At 60.1% G+C, this 21,196-nt stretch overlaps 3 protein-coding genes across 5 annotated transcripts; 2 read left to right on the top strand and 1 right to left on the bottom strand.

Annotated features, from left to right (window-relative positions):
- The first annotated feature begins 485 nt into the window (after positions 1 to 485).
- Positions 486 to 3,201, top strand: ZNF524 (zinc finger protein 524). The gene is made up of 2 exons (XM_044260573.1): positions 486 to 550; positions 2,155 to 3,201. The coding sequence occupies exon 2, from the start codon at positions 2,194 to 2,196 to the stop codon at positions 2,983 to 2,985; it is 792 nt and encodes a 263-aa protein (XP_044116508.1). The 5' UTR covers positions 486 to 550; positions 2,155 to 2,193; the 3' UTR covers positions 2,986 to 3,201.
- Positions 3,202 to 4,473: 1,272 nt separating this feature from the next.
- On the top strand, positions 4,474 to 14,235 carry ZNF865 (zinc finger protein 865). Of its 3 annotated transcripts, none has more exons than XM_044257590.1 (2): positions 4,474 to 4,557; positions 10,557 to 14,235. In XM_044257590.1, exon 2 carries the CDS (start codon positions 10,584 to 10,586, stop codon positions 13,767 to 13,769), a length of 3,186 nt encoding a protein of 1,061 aa, XP_044113525.1. In that variant the 5' UTR covers positions 4,474 to 4,557; positions 10,557 to 10,583; the 3' UTR covers positions 13,770 to 14,235. The 3 variants fall into 3 exon arrangements, with proteins under 3 accessions (XP_044113525.1, XP_044113524.1, XP_044113526.1); XM_044257589.1 differs by having other exon boundaries at positions 7,954 to 14,235; XM_044257591.1 differs by lacking the exon at positions 4,474 to 4,557 and adding an exon at positions 4,608 to 8,021.
- A 2,012-nt stretch (positions 14,236 to 16,247) lies between these two features.
- ZNF784 (zinc finger protein 784) lies at positions 16,248 to 19,460 on the bottom strand. Its single transcript, XM_044257588.1, has 2 exons — positions 19,359 to 19,460; positions 16,248 to 18,171 (listed from the first exon to the last, which is right to left on the bottom strand). Exons 1-2 carry the CDS (start codon positions 19,458 to 19,460, stop codon positions 17,275 to 17,277), a joined length of 999 nt encoding a protein of 332 aa, XP_044113523.1. The 3' UTR covers positions 16,248 to 17,274.
- Positions 19,461 to 21,196: the final 1,736 nt, after the last annotated feature.

The raw sequence follows: 21,196 nt of genomic DNA, 5'->3' as shown, positions 1-21,196 counted from the left end.
TGATTCCCCTTTCGCAGCCTCCAAATCTTCCTGGTAGAGTTGCGTCAGGATAAAAGGAAAATCGAAGTTCGGCCACTGTGGTAGAGCTCGGAGGAAAGGGCAGGTTCCATCTTGTCCTCCCACTGGGGGGCTTTGAAGCCTATCGGGCGCCATGTTAAATACGGGAACAAGCAGCCATTTTCCCGCTCCTCATCCTTGCGGTTCCTGTCTTTGATTGGGTCACCCTGCTGGGTGCTGTGTGGGAGAAAAGACATTTCTGTGTGGTTGGGAATGTGTTGGTGGGGTTATATCCAGCTCGGGGCCAGTGAGGGCGACGGGCGCGCAGGCGCGTGTTCTCTGCGAATACGTGACCGGTCCTTAGGACCCAGCGCGTCCTCTTTGTCTCCCGCGGGCGCGGGCCCGACGGAGAGGGGTGAGGGAGGGAGGGGGCGGGGCCGTCCCCGCGCGCGCCGCCGAGGGGCAGGGCCCCCTGGCCCCCGCCCCTTCCCACGCGCCGGCCCTGTCGCCCCCGCGCGCGCACACTCGCGAGCCCAGGCGACATGCAAATGAGGTACCCGAGAGGCGGGGGTCCGGGCGGGAAGAGGGGAGCGGAGGGAGGGGAGGCCCGGGGCCGCGCGCTCCTGGAGCGCGCCCCCACACCTGCTTCCGCGCCCGCCGCAGTGCGCGCGCCGACCTCGCGCCCCGCGGAGTCGGCCCGGGCGCGCGCGCGCAGACCCCCTTCCTGGCGGCCCTCGCGGTCCTGCGGCCCGCGCGCAGCTCATTGGCCGCCGCCCCCGCAGGGCCCGCCCCGCGCGCTCGGGCCGGCGGGCGCGCGCCTGCACAAGGGTAGCGGAGGGGCAAGGGGCGAGGGCACTGTTCCAGAGACCCGGGTTCTAGTCCAGGCCCTCCCAGCGGAGCGAACCTTGTGATCGTAGAAAAGTGGTGGCCCCTCTCTGGCCTTCAGTCTGTGTGCCCGGCCCAAGGGGGTGCACTGGCACCTGCAGCCCCAGCTGTTAGCGGCGCGTCTGCCTTCCTCCTGCTCCCCTTCATGACACCCTAGCTGGGTCTCGTGGTCCCAGGCTCCGATGACATGACGGAGGTGGTGGGTCTGATGGTGGTGGTGGTGGCGATGACGGTAGTTTATTGAGTGCTTACTATTACTAACCAACACACTGCTGTATCTGTTTGACCCAGGTTGAAACTGGCCCAGAGAAGCAAAGTCACTTGTTCATTAGCGGCAGAGCTGGAGTCTGCCCCAGGTGTAAGGGACTCCATGAGGTCCCCTTATCTCCTTGGGTCCATGTCATTTCACTCCCTGGACCATTGGGGTCCTTGAGATCTGGTTTGGGTCTTGGTCCTGCTGCTTACTGGCAGAGAGGGCTTGGACAACTGACTTGGCTTTCCTGTGCCTCCGTTTCCCCCGTTGCAAAGTGGGGGTGATGTGCCATTATTCAGAGGGTTGGTGTGAAGCTTAGCCACTCACCAGGATATCTCAAGGCATTGGTGTGCACTGAGCACTCTGTGTGTTATCCTCTTGACATGTCTGTGTGAATAGGTGCAAGCACTCGTCCTGTTTTGCAAAAGGCTTAACTGAGGCTCAGAGAGATGAGCACTTTGCCCCAGAGCACACAGAGACTGAGCGGCAGACCTCGGCACTGAACTCAGAACTCTGACTTGGGAGCCCACACTTAACAGTGCTGGCACATTTCTTCATCCATGACTCGGAGCCAAACATCAGCGACCAGTCCCTTTCTTCTTCTAGTCCTGAACTCCCACTCCTCTCACTCTGCCAATCAGAAGCGGCACAAAACATCTCTGGGCCTCCATGGCTCACGTTTAGTGGGCTCTTTGCTTTGAGGATTGAAATACTGGCCCCTACCCTTAGTTGGACTCTATTCTATTCTCCCATGAAGATTTTTTTTTTCTTTTGGCTCAAGCTGACCCTGAACTTCTAGGACAAGAGTTAGGGAGGCTTAGGGCACACCTGTGTGACCTCTGTACCAACCGGTACAGAACTGCCTTGCTGTTTTACCCACCAGTGTGGCTCTAATTGTCCAGGTGAATGTCCACCATGCCCAGGTGAAGAGACACAGACCAAGGGATGGGCGAGGTGTTGGGGGACAAGGGATGCTCCAGACCCTCCCTGCATTGACGGCTGCCCCTCTCTCCTCTTAGCCCGGCTCCAGTGCCCAGACCCAAGCCCCCCACTGCTCAATGGACACCCCCAGCCCAGACCCGTTGCCTTCGCCTTTGCCGGGGGAGGAAGAGAAACCTCTGGCTTTACCTCCTCCTGTTCCCCGGGGACGCCGAGGCCGGCGTCCCGGGGGGGCCACCTCCTCGAACCGGACACTCAAGGCCACCCTCCCTCGCAAGCGGGGCCGCCCCACCAAGTCAGGGCAGGAGCCCCCGCTGGCACAGGGGGTGACAGCCCCTGTGGGCGGCGGCAGTGGCAGCGACCTCCTGTTGATTGATGATCAGGGTGTGCCCTATACGGTCTCTGAGGGGTCAGCAGCAGGTTTGCCTGGGGGCTCTGGCCCTAAGAAGGCCCCGCACTTCTGCCCTGTGTGCCTGCGGGCCTTCCCTTACCTCTCTGACCTGGAGCGCCACAGCATCTCGCACTCAGAGCTGAAGCCGCATGAGTGCAAGGATTGCGGCAAGACCTTCAAGCGGTCCAGCCACCTGCGGCGGCACTGCAACATCCATGCCGGCCTCCGGCCCTTCCGCTGCCCACTCTGCCCTCGCCGCTTCCGCGAGGCAGGCGAGCTGGCCCACCACCACCGTGTCCACTCTGGGGAACGCCCTTACCAGTGCCCTGTCTGCCGGCTGCGCTTCACGGAGGCCAACACGCTCCGGCGCCATGCCAAACGCAAGCACCCTGAAGCCATGGGGGTGCCCCTGTGTTCCCCGGACGCAGGGTCTGAACCGCCGTGGGACGACGAGGGCATTCCAGCAACGGCGGGGGCCGAGGAGGAGGTGGAGGAGCCGGAGGGGAAAGAGCTGGCTTGACCCACAGCCTGGGCCACCGCTGCCCGGGTCAGACGTAGAGCTGGGGTTTCAGCTGGTGCTGAGCCTGGGCAGGAAAGCTGGGACACCCTCATACCTGGTGGTCTTCCCGTTGTGGGAGGGGGTCGAGGGTGAGGACCTAAACTCCTGGGTCCTACTGCCTTCTGCCACCCTCCCCGGGACAGACAGGCCCCTGGGGGCAGGAACCTCGGAAATAAATCTCTGCCTACTGGCTTCTGTGTGTAATCAGTGTCGGTACCAAGGCTGGCCCTTCCTTCAGATGCCTTCCCTTCCCTTCCCTATGCCACCCTGATGGGAGTGTATGGAATTTGGGAGAACCCATGTCATGTGCCTTGTTATAATGCTTGGCGCTGAGAGCGGTCTTGGAGGAAGTCTTTGTCCCTTCTCTCGTCTCCAGCTGACCTCAAAGGGCTCCCTGTAAATATCGGCTGAGTAAAACACTGCCCCTCTGTGCAAACGTGACTTTAGGTCCTCATCCCCCATTCCAGCCAGATTCTTGGAAAGCCTGCACCCACCACCTTGCCCTATCTCTTTGTCCTGACACTTTAAGGAAATAAGGAGTTGAGGGCTGTGAGCAGACCCTACGACTTAGGTAAGGCTAGAGACGGGGCCAGGAGGGGGCGGGGCTAAGGAAGCAGGAGGCAGGGCTGGGACCGAGGGAAAGGCAGTATGTGAGGGTTGTAGGCGGAGCCTAGGGGAAGGTGCGGAGAACTAGGGTGGGGCTCGGATTGCTTTAGGGGTTGGCAGGCAGAAGGTGGGAGCGATTTAGAAGTAATGAGTCAGATTTATTAGGAGGAGAGGAGAGGTTTCAAGGGGAAACTTCAGGAGAGCAAGGTGTTACGAGAGGCGGGAGCTGAGAGATGGACATGACTTAATCAGGCCTAGGGGAGCGAAAGGGCGTACCTAAGAAGGGAGTAAGGAAGGGAAACCCCGGAGTCTGAGGGGCTTAGGGGGAAGGGGCGGGGCTGACGCGGGGGGCTTGGTGCAGCCTAAAGACCTCTGAAAGGGTGGTTTAGAAGAAAGAGCTGAGGCTGAGGAGGGAGAAGGGCAGCCCTTGAGGACCCATAGGTCTGGAAGAGCAGGAGAAGCAATCGGCGCCTGGGCGAGGAGGTTAGATATTTGAGGCAGTGGGTGGGGCTTAAGTAATTAAGCCAGAAAATGGGCGTGGTTCGGCGCATGCCGAGAGGCGTGTCTTCACCAGACGTCTGGAGCGTGTGGGCGGTGCCCTAGGAGGCGGACACTCTGGGCGCACGCGCACGTTGCTAAGCTCGGCTACCGGAAGCGGCTTAGGCTATCCCCGTCCGCGTCCCCGAGCCAGTGCGCAGGCGCAGTTCCCCTTCCCGGTCGCCGCCACCGCCCCCTCTTTCCGCTCCTCCACGCCGGCGCCTCGGAGACGGGCGCGACTTCCGCTTCCGGGCGGGCGGGCGGGCGGGCGGTGCGGGGCTGCCGGGGAGGGGGAGGGGGCGGCACTTCCGGTCGGGCCCTCGGGTCTCCCCGGAGCGGCGGCGCCTCCTCCGCCTCCTCGGCCTCCTCCCGGCGGAGACCCCTGCGCCGGTGAGTGACGGGGCGCGTGGCCCGGGGGCCGGGGGGCAACGGGGGCGGGGGGTCCCGCCCTGGCCGGCTCTGGTCCGCAGAACGTCCCCGTCCATGCCTCTCCCGCCGGGCCCTCGCCAGGGGTCCCCAGTCACTGGTCGCCCGTGAGACCTCTCCAGACATCTGCCCCATTAACGCCCCCACGCACGACAGCTGCCACAGCGCCCTCGTTTGCGGCGAGCCCCGAAACTGCTGCCAGGGCCCCCACTAATGCTTTCTCAGAGGCTCGCCTGTGCATAACCCCCGTCGTTGCCTCCTGTAGGACAGCCCCCGAACGCCCCAACACTGCCCTCCCACCCTCCGTTAGTAGCCCCCACCGGCTGCCTCCAGAGGGTTGCGCTAGTGCTGTGCTGCGGGACTGCCCGATCTCTGTGCACACACCACAGCCCCCGCGTCCTGCACCCCCCGCCCGCCCCCTCCTCGTGTAAAAATACTTTCTGTTCTGGTCTGCAGCCCAGAATGCCTTTTTGTCCTTGTGCAGCACCCCCGCCACCCGCTGTAGGTCTTGAGAATACCCCTTGCCAGCGCCCCGCGCCCCGCGCCCCCCCCTGCCCCCCAGAGAACAGCTCCCTCTAGAGTTTTGCTCTCACACCCACATCCTCTCCCCCTTCAGGTAGAAATCGCTGCCGGTTGGGCCCCAGGCTCCGTTGAAATGCTTGTGCCCCGCCTCCCTCCCCTCCCCCACCTGGGGCAGCCCCTGTCTTCAGCCCTTGATCCCACAGAACAGTGCCCCACACTGAGGCTGTCCCTCAGGCTGCACCTCTTTCGCTGGCCCTAAGGACTCTCTGCCTGCCACTTCTTGCCCAGCTCCATTTCATCTTCCTGGACACGTAGAGGAGACCCCCAGCCTCCCTGTGGCCTGACCTGTTCTACCTAGGCATTGATTGGCTGATTAATTCATACATGAATTCAGAGTTGTAGGTACAGGGCATACACAGGTGAAGGCGAGAGATACACACAGTCATTCATTTTGTGGGTTTACAGTTTGAGGAGAGGGTTAAAAAATGAGTGAATCAGAGAAATGCTGTTTTCTGGGTTCTCCCAGAGCCCAGTGGGCTGCTTCAGAGGTGAAACCTGAATTAGCAGAGGTGACTTAGCCATGTAAAGATCTGGGTGGACTGTTTCAGGGAGCCAGAATAGCAAGTGCAAAGGCCCTGAGGTGGCTGGGATCATGGTGAGTGGAAGAGCACCAGGTGAGGCCTGTGAGGTTGGAGCAGAGAAACTGAAGAGAAGGACGAGGAGAGAAAGGGTTTGATCCCACAGGGCCTTGGGGGTAAGGGCGTTGTGATCAATTATCTGGCCTTTGTCATCTCTACCAAGCCCAAATTGGTCTTCATTTGTTCATTCATTCATTTGTTCCACAAGTGTTTGATGAGGACCTCTTATACTCTGGTGCAACAGAATGGCTAGGGATGCAGTAGAGAACAAAATAGACAAAAATTCCTGCCCTTCTGGAGTGCCTATGCTAGTTCATGGGACAATTAAAAAACAAAATACCTATGTGAAGAAAATGTAGCAGACAGGGTATAGTTGCAGGGGAGAGGGCAAGAAGGCCTCCTTCAAAAGATTCCCATGGTCATCCTGTTGCTTCAAAATGCCACACACCAAAAAGTTACAGCTGTGTGTGAACCTCGTTCCTCCTGGACAACTGTGGCGAAGTGGCCAAGCAGCCAAGGGGCTGCTCTTTCCAGCTCCCCACTAAGAGTGAAGTGGTTGGGGGGGGGGGTGAGTCCTGCATTCCTCCAGTGCTCACATATCTGGACAAACCACGTTCTCTTTTCCGAGCCCTATTCATTCACTTAGTTCATGTATATTTTCAGAGATTGACATTTTTCTCGATCTTGGGAGCCCACCTTCTCCAGGGGGAGGCTGACAACAAGTCAAGCAGAATATCTGGTTTATTAGGTGATGCTGACAGGGAAAGACAGAAATGCAGCAGGCTGGGAAGAGCAGGAATGTTGGTCTGAATGATAGGATACAGGGGTCATGGAGAGCATCACCAAGGAGACAGCATTTGAACAGAGACATGGAGGAGGTGAGGGGGAGAGAGAGAGGTGTATAAATAACAATCAGAGTATTCCAGGCAGAAGGAACAGCCTGTGCAAGGGCCCTGGGGCAGGAATGTTGGCACATTGGAGGAGCAGCCAGGTGGCCGTGGAGTCTATGCAGGTCATCATAAAGACTTTGACTTTGAGTGAGATGGATGTCACTGCAGGGTCTGAGCAGGAGAGGGACAAGTTTGGCTTTAGTCCTCCTGTTTATTAAATGAGTAATAGCGGTGCTTATCTTATGAACCTGTTATGAAGTCTCAGACAAGAGCCATAAGGCACCTAGTAACAGTGCCTGTTGGTGTTCAGTAAATGCTGGTGGCTAGTTCTGGGGCCAGGTGGCATGGCAGTGGGGTGGAGTCTATTTCTAGTATAAGATGGAGTGGGGGCCTTCCCTTGTTTCGGAGAGCGAATAGTGAAGGACGGCATGCTGTCGTGGGTAACACTCTCAAACCCCATTCCTTCAGTTCCTGGCTCTGCTACAGCCTGTTACTGGGGTGACCTTAGGGGATTTGTTGACCTCTGTAGCCCTCAGTCTCTTCTTCTGTGAAACAGAGTTAATAACGGTAATCATGCTCTTGAGTTATCAGGAAGACTCACTGAGTCAACATATGTAAAGGGTTTAGAACAGCTTGGCCCACGGAAAGCACTTCACGGTCCGTGTCATTCTGTGTCACTGTTACTGTTATTAACAGGCTAGACTTTTCACAAGTCAACTCTGGTGCAACAGAATGGCCCACAGGTCCTGGTATCAGAAAGACCTGGAATCCAATATGTGCTTTCCCCTTTACTGATTGCGTGACCTTGGGGAAATGACCCCCTGCACCCCCCTGCCAGTTTCCCCACTTAGAAAGTGGCCCCAGCAGTAGTGCAGGACCACTGTGAGGCCTCGGGGTGATGCTACAGCTCAGACTAGTTGAACAGTAAACATAGCCGTTCTGATTAGGACTGCGGGGGCTCCCCCCCAACCCCCAGTCATGCCGCTCTCCACACAAAACCCTCCCATGACTCGCCGCTCCTTAGACACTAATTGAGGGCTTGGAGAGGAAACGCCTCCTGTTGCCCAGTGGAAATACGGTGAGCCTGAGTGGTTCTGCCCTCCAGTACTACTACCTGCTCCTCACAGCCGCCACTCTTGGGCATTTTTCCACTGGCCCTTGGGTCGGATGCTCCTTAGAACATCCCTGCCCTTCGAATTCCCTCTTCTGGGGACCACCCCACCATGTCACCTCCATCTCTGCTAACTGCCCCCCTCCCTTCCTCAGGGAGTTCTAGGCAGCTCAGTCTCCTCCCTTCGCTTATTCAACAGGCGTTTACGAATAGAGGCTAGCAGTTTACCTCTGGGCCCTGCTTTAGCTGCATCTTCACGAAGTTTTGGTAGGTTGTGTTTTCATTTTTACTCCCCTGGGGTTCCCTGAGATTTCTCTGTGGAACCACTGGTGACTTCGGAGGGTGTGCTTAGTTCCTACATATCGGCAAATACTTACCAAGCAACCACGCCGTGCTGGGTGATGTGCTTGGTGCTGGGGGGCCACAGCGGTGAACAAGACAGGCCAAATCCGCATCGTCTTTGGTAAACATGAGGTGAAGGAAATATACTCAGCAGGTCACGGCAGGGACAGTGCAGGAATGTGCTACAAGATGCAGTGTTAGGGAGGACAGGGTAGGCGTGACATCTGAGCAGAGGCCCAAAGCAGACAGGCACAGGTCGGAACCTTGAGATCTGGGGAACAGTCTCATCACATCGCTGCTCCATCTGTTTGAGACAGTGACCCCCTTCCCCTCCCTCCCAGCCCCTGGCATAACCTCTCATAACCTAGAGAACACCCCCAAATACGGCTCCTGCCCCCACAGCTGCACCCCACCTTTGTCCACCTTAGCAACCTAGAAAAACAACCCTGTGAGGGGAGGGGGTGGGTCGAGCCACAGGCTTGCTCTGTGACCTTGGGCAAGTCTCTTGACTTGTCTGTGCTTTTGTGTAATATCCCTATTATTGAATGGGGATAACAGTAGTTCCTATGTCATAGTCTCACAGGTTTGTGGGGATTGAGTTAGCATGTGTAGTGGGCTTGGAACACATTGGACCTATAGGAAATGCCCAGGCAACATTGCCTCTTAATAATATGTACTCTGGGGGGAGGTGAGCTGAGGCGGTGGCTTCTTTCCTAAGACACTTGGCTCCCCACCCCCTCCATTCTACCGCGTGCTGCTCTGTGCCCACCTGGACTGCCTAGCCTGGTCTCCTGGATTTAGGTGTCACCCACAGGCCTCCACGACCATTCCAGCCTTGCCTTTGTTCCTTCTGGAGATCAGATGAACTAGAGGGGGTGTGAAGGGCATGGGCAGTTGAGTCTCGTCCAAGGACACCCAGAGCTAGATGCTAAAAATATCGACCTCTTGGCGAGGGGAGTGGAGGAGACACTCACCTTTCACCTGTTGGGGGAGAGAGCCAGCTGGATGGATGGGGGCTGATGGGCCCTGGCCGTGGTAGTCGCCAAGGACCCCTTCTGTGGGCTGGGCACAGAGCCAGGCCCCCGGGGGCCAGGGATTATGGCCACGAAGCATACCACATTGGGGGCCCTTCTCTCCACTGGGTCTGCACTGATTTGGTGGAGGCGTTCCCCAGGCCCTGCGTGGCTCAGGTTCAAAATTAATCGTGGGAGCGGAGGTTCAGGTGTGAGTAGGGGATGCAGACATGGACAGCTGCCATCTGGAATGAAAAGTACGGTAGAGGAGGTGCCCAGAGAGTGACTGCCATTGCAGGAGGGTCCCTGCCCCCGCGGGGGTTGAGGACAGGAACTGCGCTCCTCGGGCGTCTGCTGTCCGGCTCTTCCCAGGTGTGTGATGGCCTGAAGGTACAGATAGTTCTGGGGACTGAAAGCTAAGTGTTTCCTTACATCCTAGGTGAGCTCCCTTGAGTCCCTGGCAGCCTCAGGGATTGCTGCCCCTTTTGGAAATGGAGAAAGTGTGGATGGGGAAGGAGTGGGCCTTGAACGCGGGTCTGCCCAGGTGCAGGGTGCATGTATTTTCCGCTGTGTCAGGCTGCCTTCCCTCTCACCGCCTGTCCTCCTGCTGTAACTTGTTTCCTCCAGGCAAACACACTCTGCGTCCCACCTTGTAGTAAAAGAACAGGCCCCCAATACTGATTTCATTCCCGTTGTCTTGGTTTGTTGGGACTTTCTGTCACCACTAGCGGCAGCGAGAGTGGTCTCTGTAGAATGCCCTCCACTTTCCCAGGGCCCGTGTGGTGCCTGGAGCTTCCGTCCGAAGGCCATGCCTGGGTGTGCTGGTTGGATGCCCCCATTAGCCTTGGGATGGAGGGATGTGCTTTGTCACCTCTCATTTGTAGATGAGGAAAGCCAGGCACAGAGGGGTTCAGACACTTGCCTGTGGTCACCCAGCTGCGGTGTGGTGGGGCTCAGAGTCGGCCTTGCATTCTGGCTCCAGAGTCCACCCTCTTTTATTATTTTATAGAATTAAAAGTTGAGGGGATTGAGGGCAGGGCTCATGTGTGTGTTTTGGAGAAGAGGATAGGGCACAGTGCTGAGGCCAGAGAGTTTGCCCGCGGTCTGTGACCAGAGGCCAGGGATGCCAGGAGAATGAGATTGGGGGTGGGGAGCTGAGGGTCTGCAGGGAGCCCTAGGGATGGGGCTGGGGAGGGGTAGAAAGAATGTGTGAAGACCTCAGAAACAAGGGGAAAATGGAAGGGATGGGAGAGGAGGAGCAAAGAGGAAACAGAAAGGAGGCGGCTGTGCAGCTGCAGAGGAGCCCACCCTGTTGGGGTGTAGGGACAGGGCAGGAGAAAGACAAGGCTGGAAGATGGAGTGTGCCCCGGCGCTTGGCCACGTTCCTCCAGCGCCAACGGCTGGGGCGCTCAGACCTGTTTGCTCAATCCCATCCTCTTCTCTGCAGGGTCTCCCGTCGCCCACCCTGCCCAAGATGGAGGCAAACTCAGCAGGCAGTGCCGCTGGGGGTGGTGGGGGCAGCGGCATAGGGGGCGAGGACGGGGTTCACTTCCAGAGCTACCCCTTCGACTTTCTGGAGTTCCTTAACCACCAGCGCTTTGAGCCCATGGAGCTCTACGGGGAGCACGCCAAGGCGGTGGCTGCGCTGCCCTGCGCCCCCGGGCCGCCGCCCCAGCCCCCGCCCCAGCCCCCTCCGCCCCAGTACGACTACCCGCCCCAGTCCACCTTCAAACCCAAGGCAGAGGCGCCGTCTTCGTCGTCATCCTCGTCGTCTTCGTCGTCCTCTTCCTCCTCTTCCTCCCAGGCCAAGAAGCCCGACCCGCCCCTGCCACCCACCTTCGGGCCCCCCCCGCCCCCCCTATTTGATGCTGCCTTCCCCGCCCCGCAGTGGGGCATCGTCGACCTCTCTGGACACCAGCACCTTTTTGGGAACCTGAAACGAGGAGGGCCCGCCTCTGGGCCGGGGGTGACACCGGGGCTCGCGTCCCCCACCGGCACGCCAGGGCCTCTTCCAGCCCCCTCCCAGACCCCACCGGGACCTGCCACGGGGGCAGCCTGCGACCCGAGCAAGGACGACAAGGGCTACTTCCGCAGGCTCAAGTACCTGATGGAGCGACGCTTCCCGTGTGGTGTGTGCCAGAAGTCCTTCAAGCAGTCCTCGCACCTGGTCCAGCACATGCTGGTGCACTCGGGGGAGCGGCCGTACGAGTGCGGCGTGTGCGGCCGCACCTACAACCACGTCTCCAGCCTCATCCGCCACCGCCGCTGCCACAAGGACGTGCCGCCCGCCGCCGGGGGCCCACCGCAGCCGGGGGCGCCGCTCCCACCGCTGGGCCTGCCCGCGCCAGTAGCCGGCGCGCCCCCCACCACCGCCCCCACCCCAGTGTCCTCCGGCCCGCCCGCGCCGCCCCCAGCCGCTGCTGCCTCTGCCGCCGGAGCTGCAACCGGGGCCGCCACCGCCGCGGAAGGGACTGGTGCCCCTGCCGGGGTGGGCGTGCCCCCTCCCGCGTCTGGGGGCGGCGAGGGCCCGTTTGCCTGCCCGCTCTGCTGGAAGGTCTTCAAGAAGCCCAGCCACCTGCACCAGCACCAGATCATCCACACCGGCGAGAAGCCCTTCTCCTGCTCCGTGTGCAGTAAGAGCTTCAACCGCAGGGAGAGCCTCAAGCGGCACGTGAAGACGCACTCGGCTGACCTCCTGCGCCTGCCGTGCGGCGTCTGCGGGAAGGCCTTCCGCGACGCCGCCTACCTGCTCAAGCACCAGGCGGCGCACGCGGGTGCGGGCGCGGCGGGGCCTCGGCCCGTGTACCCCTGCGACCTGTGCGGCAAATCCTACTCTGCGCCCCAGAGCCTGCTCCGGCACAAGGCGGCGCACGCCCCGCCTGCCGCCCCTGACGCGCCCAAGGACGCCGCGGCCTCGGTCCCGCAGCCCCCGCCGGCCTTCCCTGCGGGCCCCTACCTCCTGCCCCCTGACCCTCAGGCCACGGACAGTGAGAAGGCCGCGGCGGCCGCGGCGGCAGTGGTCTACGGCGCCGTGCCAGTCCCGCTGCTGGGGGCGCACCCGCTGCTGCTCGGCGGGGCTGGGACCAGCGGGGCGGGGGGCTCTGGCGCCAGCGTGCCTGGAAAGACCTTTTGCTGTGGCATCTGTGGGCGGGGCTTCGGGCGGCGCGAGACTCTGAAGCGCCACGAGCGCATCCACACGGGCGAGAAGCCCCACCAGTGCCCCGTGTGCGGGAAGCGCTTCCGGGAGTCCTTCCACCTGAGCAAGCACCACGTGGTGCACACCCGTGAGCGGCCCTACAAGTGTGAGCTCTGCGGCAAAGTCTTTGGCTACCCACAGAGCCTCACCCGCCACCGCCAGGTGCACCGGCTCCAGCTGCCCTGCGCCCTGGCTGGGGCTGCTGGCCTCCCGGCCACCCAGGGCACGCCAGGGGCCTGTGGGCCGGGCGCCTCGGCCACCTCTGCGGGGGCCGCCGATGCACTGAGCTACGCCTGCTCGGACTGTGGCGAGCATTTCCCCGACCTCTTCCACGTGATGAGCCACAAGGAGGCTCACATGGCAGAGAAGCCCTATGGCTGTGACGCGTGCGGCAAGACCTTCGGCTTCATTGAGAATCTCATGTGGCACAAGCTGGTCCACCAGGCAGCCCCCGAGCGCCTGCTCCCGCCAGCACCCGGCGGCCCCCAGCCCCAGGATGGCTCCGGCAGCGCCGATGCAGCCAGTGTGCTGGACAACGGCCTGGCGGGAGAGGTCGGGGCAGCTGTGGCTGCTCTGGCCGGGGTGTCCGGGGCTGACGACACCAGCGGGACAGCGGTGGCTGGGGGCAGTGGGGGGGCCAGTTCAGGCCCTGAGCGCTTCAGCTGTGCCACGTGTGGCCAGAGCTTCAAGCATTTCCTGGGCCTGGTGACTCACAAGTACGTGCACCTGGTGCGGCGGACCCTAGGCTGTGGCCTCTGCGGCCAGAGCTTCGCGGGGGCCTACGACCTGCTCCTGCACCGCCGCAGCCACCGGCAGAAGCGGGGCTTTCGTTGCCCGGTGTGTGGCAAGCGCTTCTGGGAGGCGGCCCTGCTGATGCGCCACCAGCGCTGCCACACTGAGCAGCGGCCCTACCGGTGCGGGGTGTGTGGCCGAGGCTTCCTGCGCTCCTGGTACCTGCGGCAGCATCGTGTGGTGCACACCGGCGAGCGAGCCTTCAAGTGCGGCGTCTGCGCCAAGCGCTTCGCGCAGTCCTCCAGCCTGGCGGAGCATCGGCGGCTGCATGCTGTGGCCCGGCCCCAGCGCTGCGGCGCCTGCGGCAAGACCTTCCGCTACCGCTCTAACCTGCTGGAGCACCAGCGGCTGCACCTGGGGGAGCGAGCCTACCGCTGCGAGCACTGCGGGAAGGGCTTCTTCTACTTGAGCTCGGTGCTGCGCCACCAGCGCGCCCACGAGCCCCCGCGGCCTGAGCTCCGCTGCCCGGCCTGCCTCAAGGCCTTCAAAGACCCTGGCTACTTCCGTAAGCACCTGGCGGCCCACCAGGGCGGCCGGCCCTTCCGCTGCTCCTCCTGTGGCGAGGGCTTTGCCAACACCTACGGCCTCAAGAAACACCGGCTGGCCCACAAAGCTGAGGGCCTGGGGGGTCCTGGGGCAGGGGCGGGCACCTTGGCGGGAAAGGATGCCTGACCAGGAGGGAGGGGTTCCCTTCGCGGCTCCAATCAGATGTCCCCTCCCACACTCACCCCTCCCCAGCTGCTGATCAGATTCTTACCCCTCCTCGCTGTGGCCCCGGCCATCCTTCAGGACTTCAGACAGACTAGCCTCCCTTATGGCCCATGCCCTACAGACTCAAGACTGGATCGCTCCCATCCTGAACCTGTCTGGCCCTCCTCTCACCCTGCCAGCCACTGAACTTGATTCTCCACCCAACCCCCGTTTTGTAACCTTCCTCATTCTGTCCCCCAATAAGCTTTGGTGGAGGATGTGGGTCTGAGCTGCCCCTCCCCATTCCTTTGGGATCTGGCTGGAAGGTGGAGTATGAGTGGAGCCGAGAGGGCACAAGGGGACTGGGTGCTCTTTTGGATTGTGGGGGTGGGGGCGGGGGGCAGACGCGGCTTGTACAGAGCGGAGAAAAATAAATCTTACCAACAGGGCTGCTGCAGTCCTTTCTTGCATCCCAGGGAGGGGATTAAGCACTGACAAACGGAAAGTTGAGAAATTTTGTCTCCCAGGGTTTTTGATTCCCCAAACACCCTCTCCGCCTCGTGCTCACGCTACCTGCTTTGCCTCGTTCAGCTGGGAATTGCTGAGGATTTATCATACCCAAGCTGTAGTCTGCACCTTGAGCAGAGGGAGATGAACAAGACCGGTAAGTTTTGTTCTCAGAAACCGACAGCGTACCCAGACTCCTCCCCTTCGAGATGTTTTCGGCAGTTGTTTGCTTGGCCAGCATTTCCCGAGGCCCCTGTTGTCTGGGTCCTTCATTGGACACTGGGGACACACAAACCGGACATGCTTCTTGCCCTCGAGTAAGGTGGAAGAGAAGAACCCCCGCCGCACCCGTCCCTCCAGGATAATTTGGAGGCGCTTCAAAAGCCCTTCCACAGCCCTCATTGCCATTGTTGGAGCAGCCAGCCATGTGCCCTTCGATGTGCGTTTAGTTCTCCCATCTGTCAGAAGAGGGGGCTGAGGTCCTGGAAAAGAAAGCGGCTCTGAGGACACCTGGCAGATCCGTGGGAGAACTGGGAATGTGTGGGCCCACGGTGCTGTCGGTACTGAAACTTGAAGACAGAGCTGGTTCAGGGGCACTGCCTGGGCGGGTCCGGTTTGGCCCCCACGAGGGCAGCAGCCTAGTGTGACCAACGCAGGCTAGTGCTGAAGACCCAGCATGAGACACACCTGGTGCCAGCGTCCCCAGGGGCAGCACCATAAAAAGCACATGGAATGATCACTGGGCACTGGGAGCATGGAGGAGTCACTTTCTTAGAGCTGGGGGCTTCCTGGAGGAGGAAGTGATACTCAAACAATAACAAAAGCCACAGAAGCCTGCCAGGTGACATGGGCAAAGAACTCTAGGTGGAGGATTTAGTGTATCTAACTAAACCCGATTGAGAACCTCAAAGCTGAGTGTGGCCCGAGAGGCTGAGGCATGGGATGCTGGATCCTGAAGGGCTTTGGATTCCAAATAGTGAAGCTTGGATGATGCTGGGGGCCGGAGGCCGGCAGCTGCTGGATACAGGCCACTGACAGCCTTCGTTTAGCCCATGCATTTAAAAAATAATAATAAAGTTTGACTTAGTTGCCAACATTGGGAAATCAAAAGATTTTGCATAATTAACTAATGGAACTTCTGAAAAATTTGCAAGATCTAGCAACCCAGCCTCTACTCTCCCAAAGCTGGGTAACCATTGTTGTCTTCAGACTGAGCACACACTCTACAATCTCCCACCAACTCCTGCCCCACCTCGAAGCTCAGCTCTGAGCCAAAGTGCCCGTTGGCCTGTGTCCCCTCACCGGCGCTGGGCTTTTCCCCTTGCATCAAGCCACCCAGCTCCTGTAGGCATTTATGCCTGAATCCTTTCTTAAAGCCACAAGGAGCCATGGGTCTATGAGGCTGTCATATGGAGACTGGAGATGGTGCTGCTGGGTAGTCACCCAAACGGGAGGCCGGTGTTGGCTTGGCCTACAAGAGTACTGATGATGGAAAACGTTCAGATTCCAAAGATACTGGATTGGCCCAACAGTGGGAAAGGACTGATGATAGGGATTAGATGAGTGCATGAGGGAGGCTTCAGGAACTTGCTCAGGTCTCTAGCTTGGGTGGTGTCAATGATAGGAAATGCAGGTGTTTCTTTGGAGGAAACTGACATCTGCTGGTGTTCTGACCTGCCTAAGGGATATCCTGTGGGAGGTGTTGGGTGAGCAGGAAGGTGTGCCGATCTGGAGCTCTCCCTTCCTGATAGGTGTACTGGTCACACGAGTCCCTTCATTTTGCCAAGCTTCCCTAAACCTGCTGCCACAGCTGAACCACATAACATCTCTGAGTAGAGAGCTAAAGATGAGAAAGCAGTTTTGGAGAGAGAGAGGCTGCAGTTCCCTCTTCGTGGCAAGACCACAGTGTAGACCCTGTACCTTCACCCTCCAAACACAAGACTGACAGAGAGAGACCCTTCAGAAAGTCCTTTAATAGTAGAACTGGAGGCTCCCCACCTCCAGCTCCCAGGTCCTCCTCTCGCGCCCACCACAGTGACTCAGTTCATCCCACACCCGCCATACACAGGCCAGCCCACCATGCTGCCATCTCTCAGCCCACCCTTGGGGGTAGCCTTGGGTCAGGCATTAAGCTGTTTGCTTCCGATCGGGAGTGGAGGAAATCAGAGAAATCTGAGACTACTTTGTAGCTCTGGGGGCCATGGGTTCTGAACCTAAAGACTTATGAGGGGGAGATTAGGTGGTTGTTTGCTGTCCGGAATTTTTTTGTGGCTTCAGAGTCGGTGAGTTAAGGAGGAACCACCATGGGAGCCGGGAGCAGCTTTTGGAGTCAAGATCCTTACGGTCAGGCTTACATCCTTGAGGCTTGAGTGCTCTTGGCTAGGACATGGGAACCCTCTAGCTTTGAGGTGATGGGATCCCAGAGTCTCTTTACGGAGGACCTGGTGGGCGTCTTCTGCCTGAGGGTGGGTAGGTATTCCAGGTTCAGTGCAATCCAGTGAGGTAGGCAAAAGATTCCATCCTGGCCCACCCTAGGCCCCAAGACAGTCCAGGGTTCTGTAGATGATGGGCTAGCCCAGAGACACCAGGGCAGACCCTGGTTTTGCCCCTTCCATTTAACCCTGGCTCCCTCCATAGTGCCCAGGCTCTGTGGGGACAAGCTGTGTCTTGCACGAGCGCACCCAATGAGCAGGCCGATTGGGCAGTGACATCCAGCCCACGGTCCTCATACTTAGCTGGGCATCCACAGGGTGGTGTCTCTGCCTTTCTGAGTCTCATGGAGGTGCTGTCTGGGTTTGTGGGGGTCCCAAAACTGGGTCTCCCTGTGTTCTCCCGCACTAGCTGCTCATGGCCATCTCCATTAGCTCTTGTCACTTCTCCCCCAATCTCCCCTCTCCTGCCTCCTTGTCCACCCTCCCCCTCCCCTGCAATCTGCATCCTACTCCCCGTGTCAATGCCCCCGCAGCCCTGGTCTCCCAGCCTACTGGTCGACCTCCACCTTCACCTTGGCCCCTTCCCCTTGCCCTTCTTCCAGAGTGTTTCCTGGCCCACACCCACTCCCTGGCCCCTCGGCCCCTGTGGCCTGCTGGCTGCCAGAGTCCCCCACCCCCACCCCTGGGCCCGGCCCGTGGAAGTGGGTGCGCTGGTGCTTGCGGAAGTTAGAGGAGTTGTTGAAAGTGCGATCGCACAGGGCGCAGCGGAAGGGGCGCTCCCCGGTGTGGATGCGCGCGTGGCCGCTCAGCACCGAGGACTGCGTGAAGCCCTTGCCGCAGATGCCGCAGTGGTAGGGCCGCTCGCCCGTGTGCACCCGCTCGTGGTCGCGCATGTCAGAAGAGCGGCGGAAAGGCTTGGCGCAGAACCTGCAGGCGAAAGGCTTCCCCACTGCAGCGCCCGCAGCCGCCGCCGCCATCACCACCTCCGACCTCTCCTGGGGCACCCCGGGCCTCTGTTCTCGAGCCGCAGCCACCTCCAGAGGCCTCTGAGAGGTCCTTGGCTCCACCCCGTGTCGGTGCTGGTGCCGCAGCAGAGGCGCCAGGGCCTTGAAGGCCCGGGGGCAGAGGGGGCAGCGGTAGGGCCGCTCCCCTGTGTGCAAGCTGTAGTGGGCGCGGAGGCTGGCGGGGCCCGGACAGCTGTGGCCACACACATGACACCGGCTGGGGTCCCCACCCTGCCCGCCGCCCTCCGCCCCTGTCAGGTGGCCATGTTCGTGGAACAGAAGCTCAGAGACCAGCCGGAAGGCAGCTGGGCACAAGGCACAGTGGAGGGAACCTGGCTCCGGGGGCTCAGGCACCAGCGTGGTGTCTGTCACCTTCACCACCTGGATCTCGATGAGGTCACTCGGGGGTGTGGTGGGGTGGCCATCATCAGGCACCAGGACCTGGGGGGGTGGGATGGAGAAAAAACCAGGAGCCTGTGGACTCTCCCACAGGGCCTCCCCAACATGCCCCACTTATTAAACACCCATCTCCTTTGTAGCATACGGGGCCCCTCAACTTCCAGATCCTGCCCTCCATCCTCTGGGATTCTGCAGTATCTCTCTCAAGACTTCCACTCCTATCCCAAAGCACATCACAAATGCAGCCATTTCCCTCTTCTACCCCAGTTAGAAGCCAGTTATTTCTTGGCTCGACAACTGAAAAAGCCTCCTGAACAGAACCCCTGTTTCTATGCCTGCTCTCTCCCCAAAGCAGCCTGAATGACCTTTTGAAAATGGAAATTGGATCGTCATTTTCCCACTCAAAACCCTCCCATTGGATTCAACTGCACTTAAGATCCAAAACTGTCATCATAATACCCATCATGATTTGGCTGCCGCTTTTCTCTGACCCCTGTGTAAATATAAGCCAGCACATAGCTGACTTCTCTCATCTAAATTTAGCCCCTCTTACCCCCCTGACTCCATCAGCTCACTATTTCCTTTATAGCATGTAACACAATAAATATCTTATTGACTCTCCTCTAGACTGTGAGCTCCAAGAGAATACAGTCCTTATCTGCTTGGTTCACCTCCCTACCTACTGAGTTGAAGTAGGAGCTCAGGAAATGTTTGTTGTTACTCTCCAGTCCTGAGTGGGGAAAGTTCCACTTTCATCCCTCCCCCCTAAAATCTTCCCTTAGGCATTCGGGACACGTCACTCAGACTCTTGCAGAATCACTCCAACGTGGGTCTTCCGACCGTAACTACCCACCCTTGCCGTTCAGGGTCACCTTCCCAATCTTCCACCCAAGTCCACTAGCCCCAGAATTTGAGGCCCCGCCCCTCGGGAGGTCCCGCCCCCTCATTACACAAACGCAATCTCAGATCTCTCCCTGGACTCATCTCCCGCCCAGACGTTCCACCCAACCCCCTCCTCTGGCCCCGCCCCCACCAGGCCCCGCCCTCCAGTCTCATAGGCTCCTCCTTATGCCACGCCCCTCACCCACCCCGAGAAGCACCGCCCCCAGACCCTGAGCCCTAAATACCTCTCCCGCCCAGCCCTTGTAGGCCCCGCCCCGGCCCCGCCCCCTGCCCTGAGACCTCCTCCCGCCTCGAGTTCCCGGCCGAGGCCCTTTCCCCGCCCGCACCACGTCCGGCGTCTCCGGGGATCGCGGCTCCGGGGCCGCTGAGCTCGGACTCGGGGGCTCCGGGCGCGCGGCAGCCATCTTGTACTCAGGCCCCGCCCCCATGCCCGTGGTAGCTGCAGGAGGGGGCGGGGCTCGGGCCGCCGTCAGCGGCGCTGCGCAGGCGCACACGGGCGGGCAGGGGCGTGGCTCTGCGGCGGCCGCGCCCCGCCAGCGGGAGTGGGTGGCCGGTCCCTTCCCACCTGTCCGCTGACGACGGCGGAGCTGGTATGGGGCGTGGAGGTGGCCCCGGCCAGGCCGGATTCTTCCCACCCCCCCCACCCCTCCCCCGCTCACCAGCATCCACAGGCCGTTGCCGTCTGCCGACTCCCGCCGGAGCCTCGCTCGCGTTACCCCCACACGGTCTTGTCACCGCCCCCGGGGGGCCGTGCGAAGGTGGCCGGCGTGGGGGCTTCCACCGCACAGCTCAGAGCGGTGCGCCATGGAGAGCCCACCTACGCTCGGGCCACGTGCCCGCGGTGTCGGGTGTAAAACCAGGCGGCCGTGAGAAGAGGGGTACGGGGCGCCCCTGCGGCCGCGTCGGGGGCGCTGGAGACGGCCGGGCAGCGCCGCTGGAACCTGCCGCTGTTCCTTCCCCGGGGCGCGGTAGCGCGGCCGTCCCTGGCAGCTGGCCCGGCCTGTGCTTCACCTTGGCCCCGGGACCGTCTGGGGCAGCAAGCCGCGTCCCCTTCAGCTCGCGGGGGAGCCTGCGGGCCCTTCGCCAGCTCCCCGCGCCCGTCCCCGCGTGGGATCCGCTGGCCGCAGCGGTTTGCGGCCGCCCGACCTCCAGAGCGGCCGCGGGGAGCCGGCCTGGTGCGGGCCTCCGGGGACGCGTAGCGGTTGTGTAGCGTCAGGGAAGGCTTGATTCTCCCGAGCCGCGAGCCACCGTGCTGGTACTACTGGGGGCGTCGCTATTTTTTTTAAATTAATTAATTAATTAATTAATTAGACAGAAGGGCAGGCGGAGGGAGAGCGAGAAGTAGGCGCTTCGCTGAGCAGGAGGTGTGACTCGATACCGGCACCCCGAGCTGAAGGCCGCCGCTTCGTGGGCTGAGCCACCGGCGTCCCGGGTGCACCGGGTTCCGTCTCGACTACGCAGACGGGACCTGTCCTCACCCGCCCCTACTGACACTTGCACCTATCTCCTCAGAAACGGTTTCTGTATGAAAAGGGTCCAGTAATACGAACAGCTGCCGCTAATGAGCTTAAAAGACACGACATTGCAGATACGATCCAGCCTGCGCCCCGGCACCCCTTTCCCCGCCCTCCCCTGAGGTTAGACTTTGTATCTTCTGTTCGTCGTTCCTAGGCATGTCTTCCTTATTCCCTGCGTAAATCAAGGTGATGTTGTTCTGTATGCTGTAAACTTTTTGTAATAAGGGCGCCTGGGGGCTCAGGTCATGATCCAGGGTCCTGGGACCCAGCCCTGTGCTCAACAGGGAGTCAGCTTCTCCCTCTCCCTCTGCCCTTTTCCTCTGCTCATGCTCTCTCTCTCTCTCTAGTAAATAAACAAAACCTTTAAGGAAATAATTGTTTTTCTAATCAATTAGGAGTGCCTGGCTGACTCAGAAGAGCACGTTAACTCCTGATCTTGGGCTCCTAAGTTCAAGTCCCACATTGGGTGTGGAGATAACTAAAAAAAAAAAGAAAAAAAAAAAAGAAAAAAAAAAAACCACCCAAAAAACTGAACCTTAAATTTTTCTAGTGGCACCTGGGTGGCTCAGTGGGCTAAGCCTCTGCCTTCGGCTCAGGTCATGATCTCAGGGTCCTGGGATTGAGCCCCACGTAGGGTTCTCTACTCA

The sequence above is a fragment of the Neovison vison genome, chromosome 7 (assembly GCF_020171115.1).
Source record: "Neovison vison isolate M4711 chromosome 7, ASM_NN_V1, whole genome shotgun sequence".
In the NCBI taxonomy this organism is placed as follows: Eukaryota; Metazoa; Chordata; class Mammalia; order Carnivora; family Mustelidae; genus Neogale; species Neogale vison.
Note: the sequence above shows the minus strand (reverse complement) of the source record. Positions and strands in the feature narration are given on the sequence as shown.

Coding starts and splice junctions, on each gene's coding strand:
- ZNF865 (XM_044257589.1), top strand. CDS start 10,464: ATGGAGTGTGCCCCGGCGCTTGGCCACGTTCCTCCAGCGCCAACGGCT.
- ZNF524 (XM_044260573.1), top strand. CDS start 2,194: ATGGACACCCCCAGCCCAGACCCGTTGCCTTCGCCTTTGCCGGGGGAG.
- ZNF784 (XM_044257588.1), bottom strand. CDS start 19,460: ATGGGGGCGGGGCCTGAGTACAAGATGGCTGCCGCGCGCCCGGAGCCC. Junction 18,172..19,358: donor CCCCGGAGACGCCGGACGTG/GTGCGGGCGGGG, acceptor CCACCCCCCCAG/GTCCTGGTGCCTGATGATGG.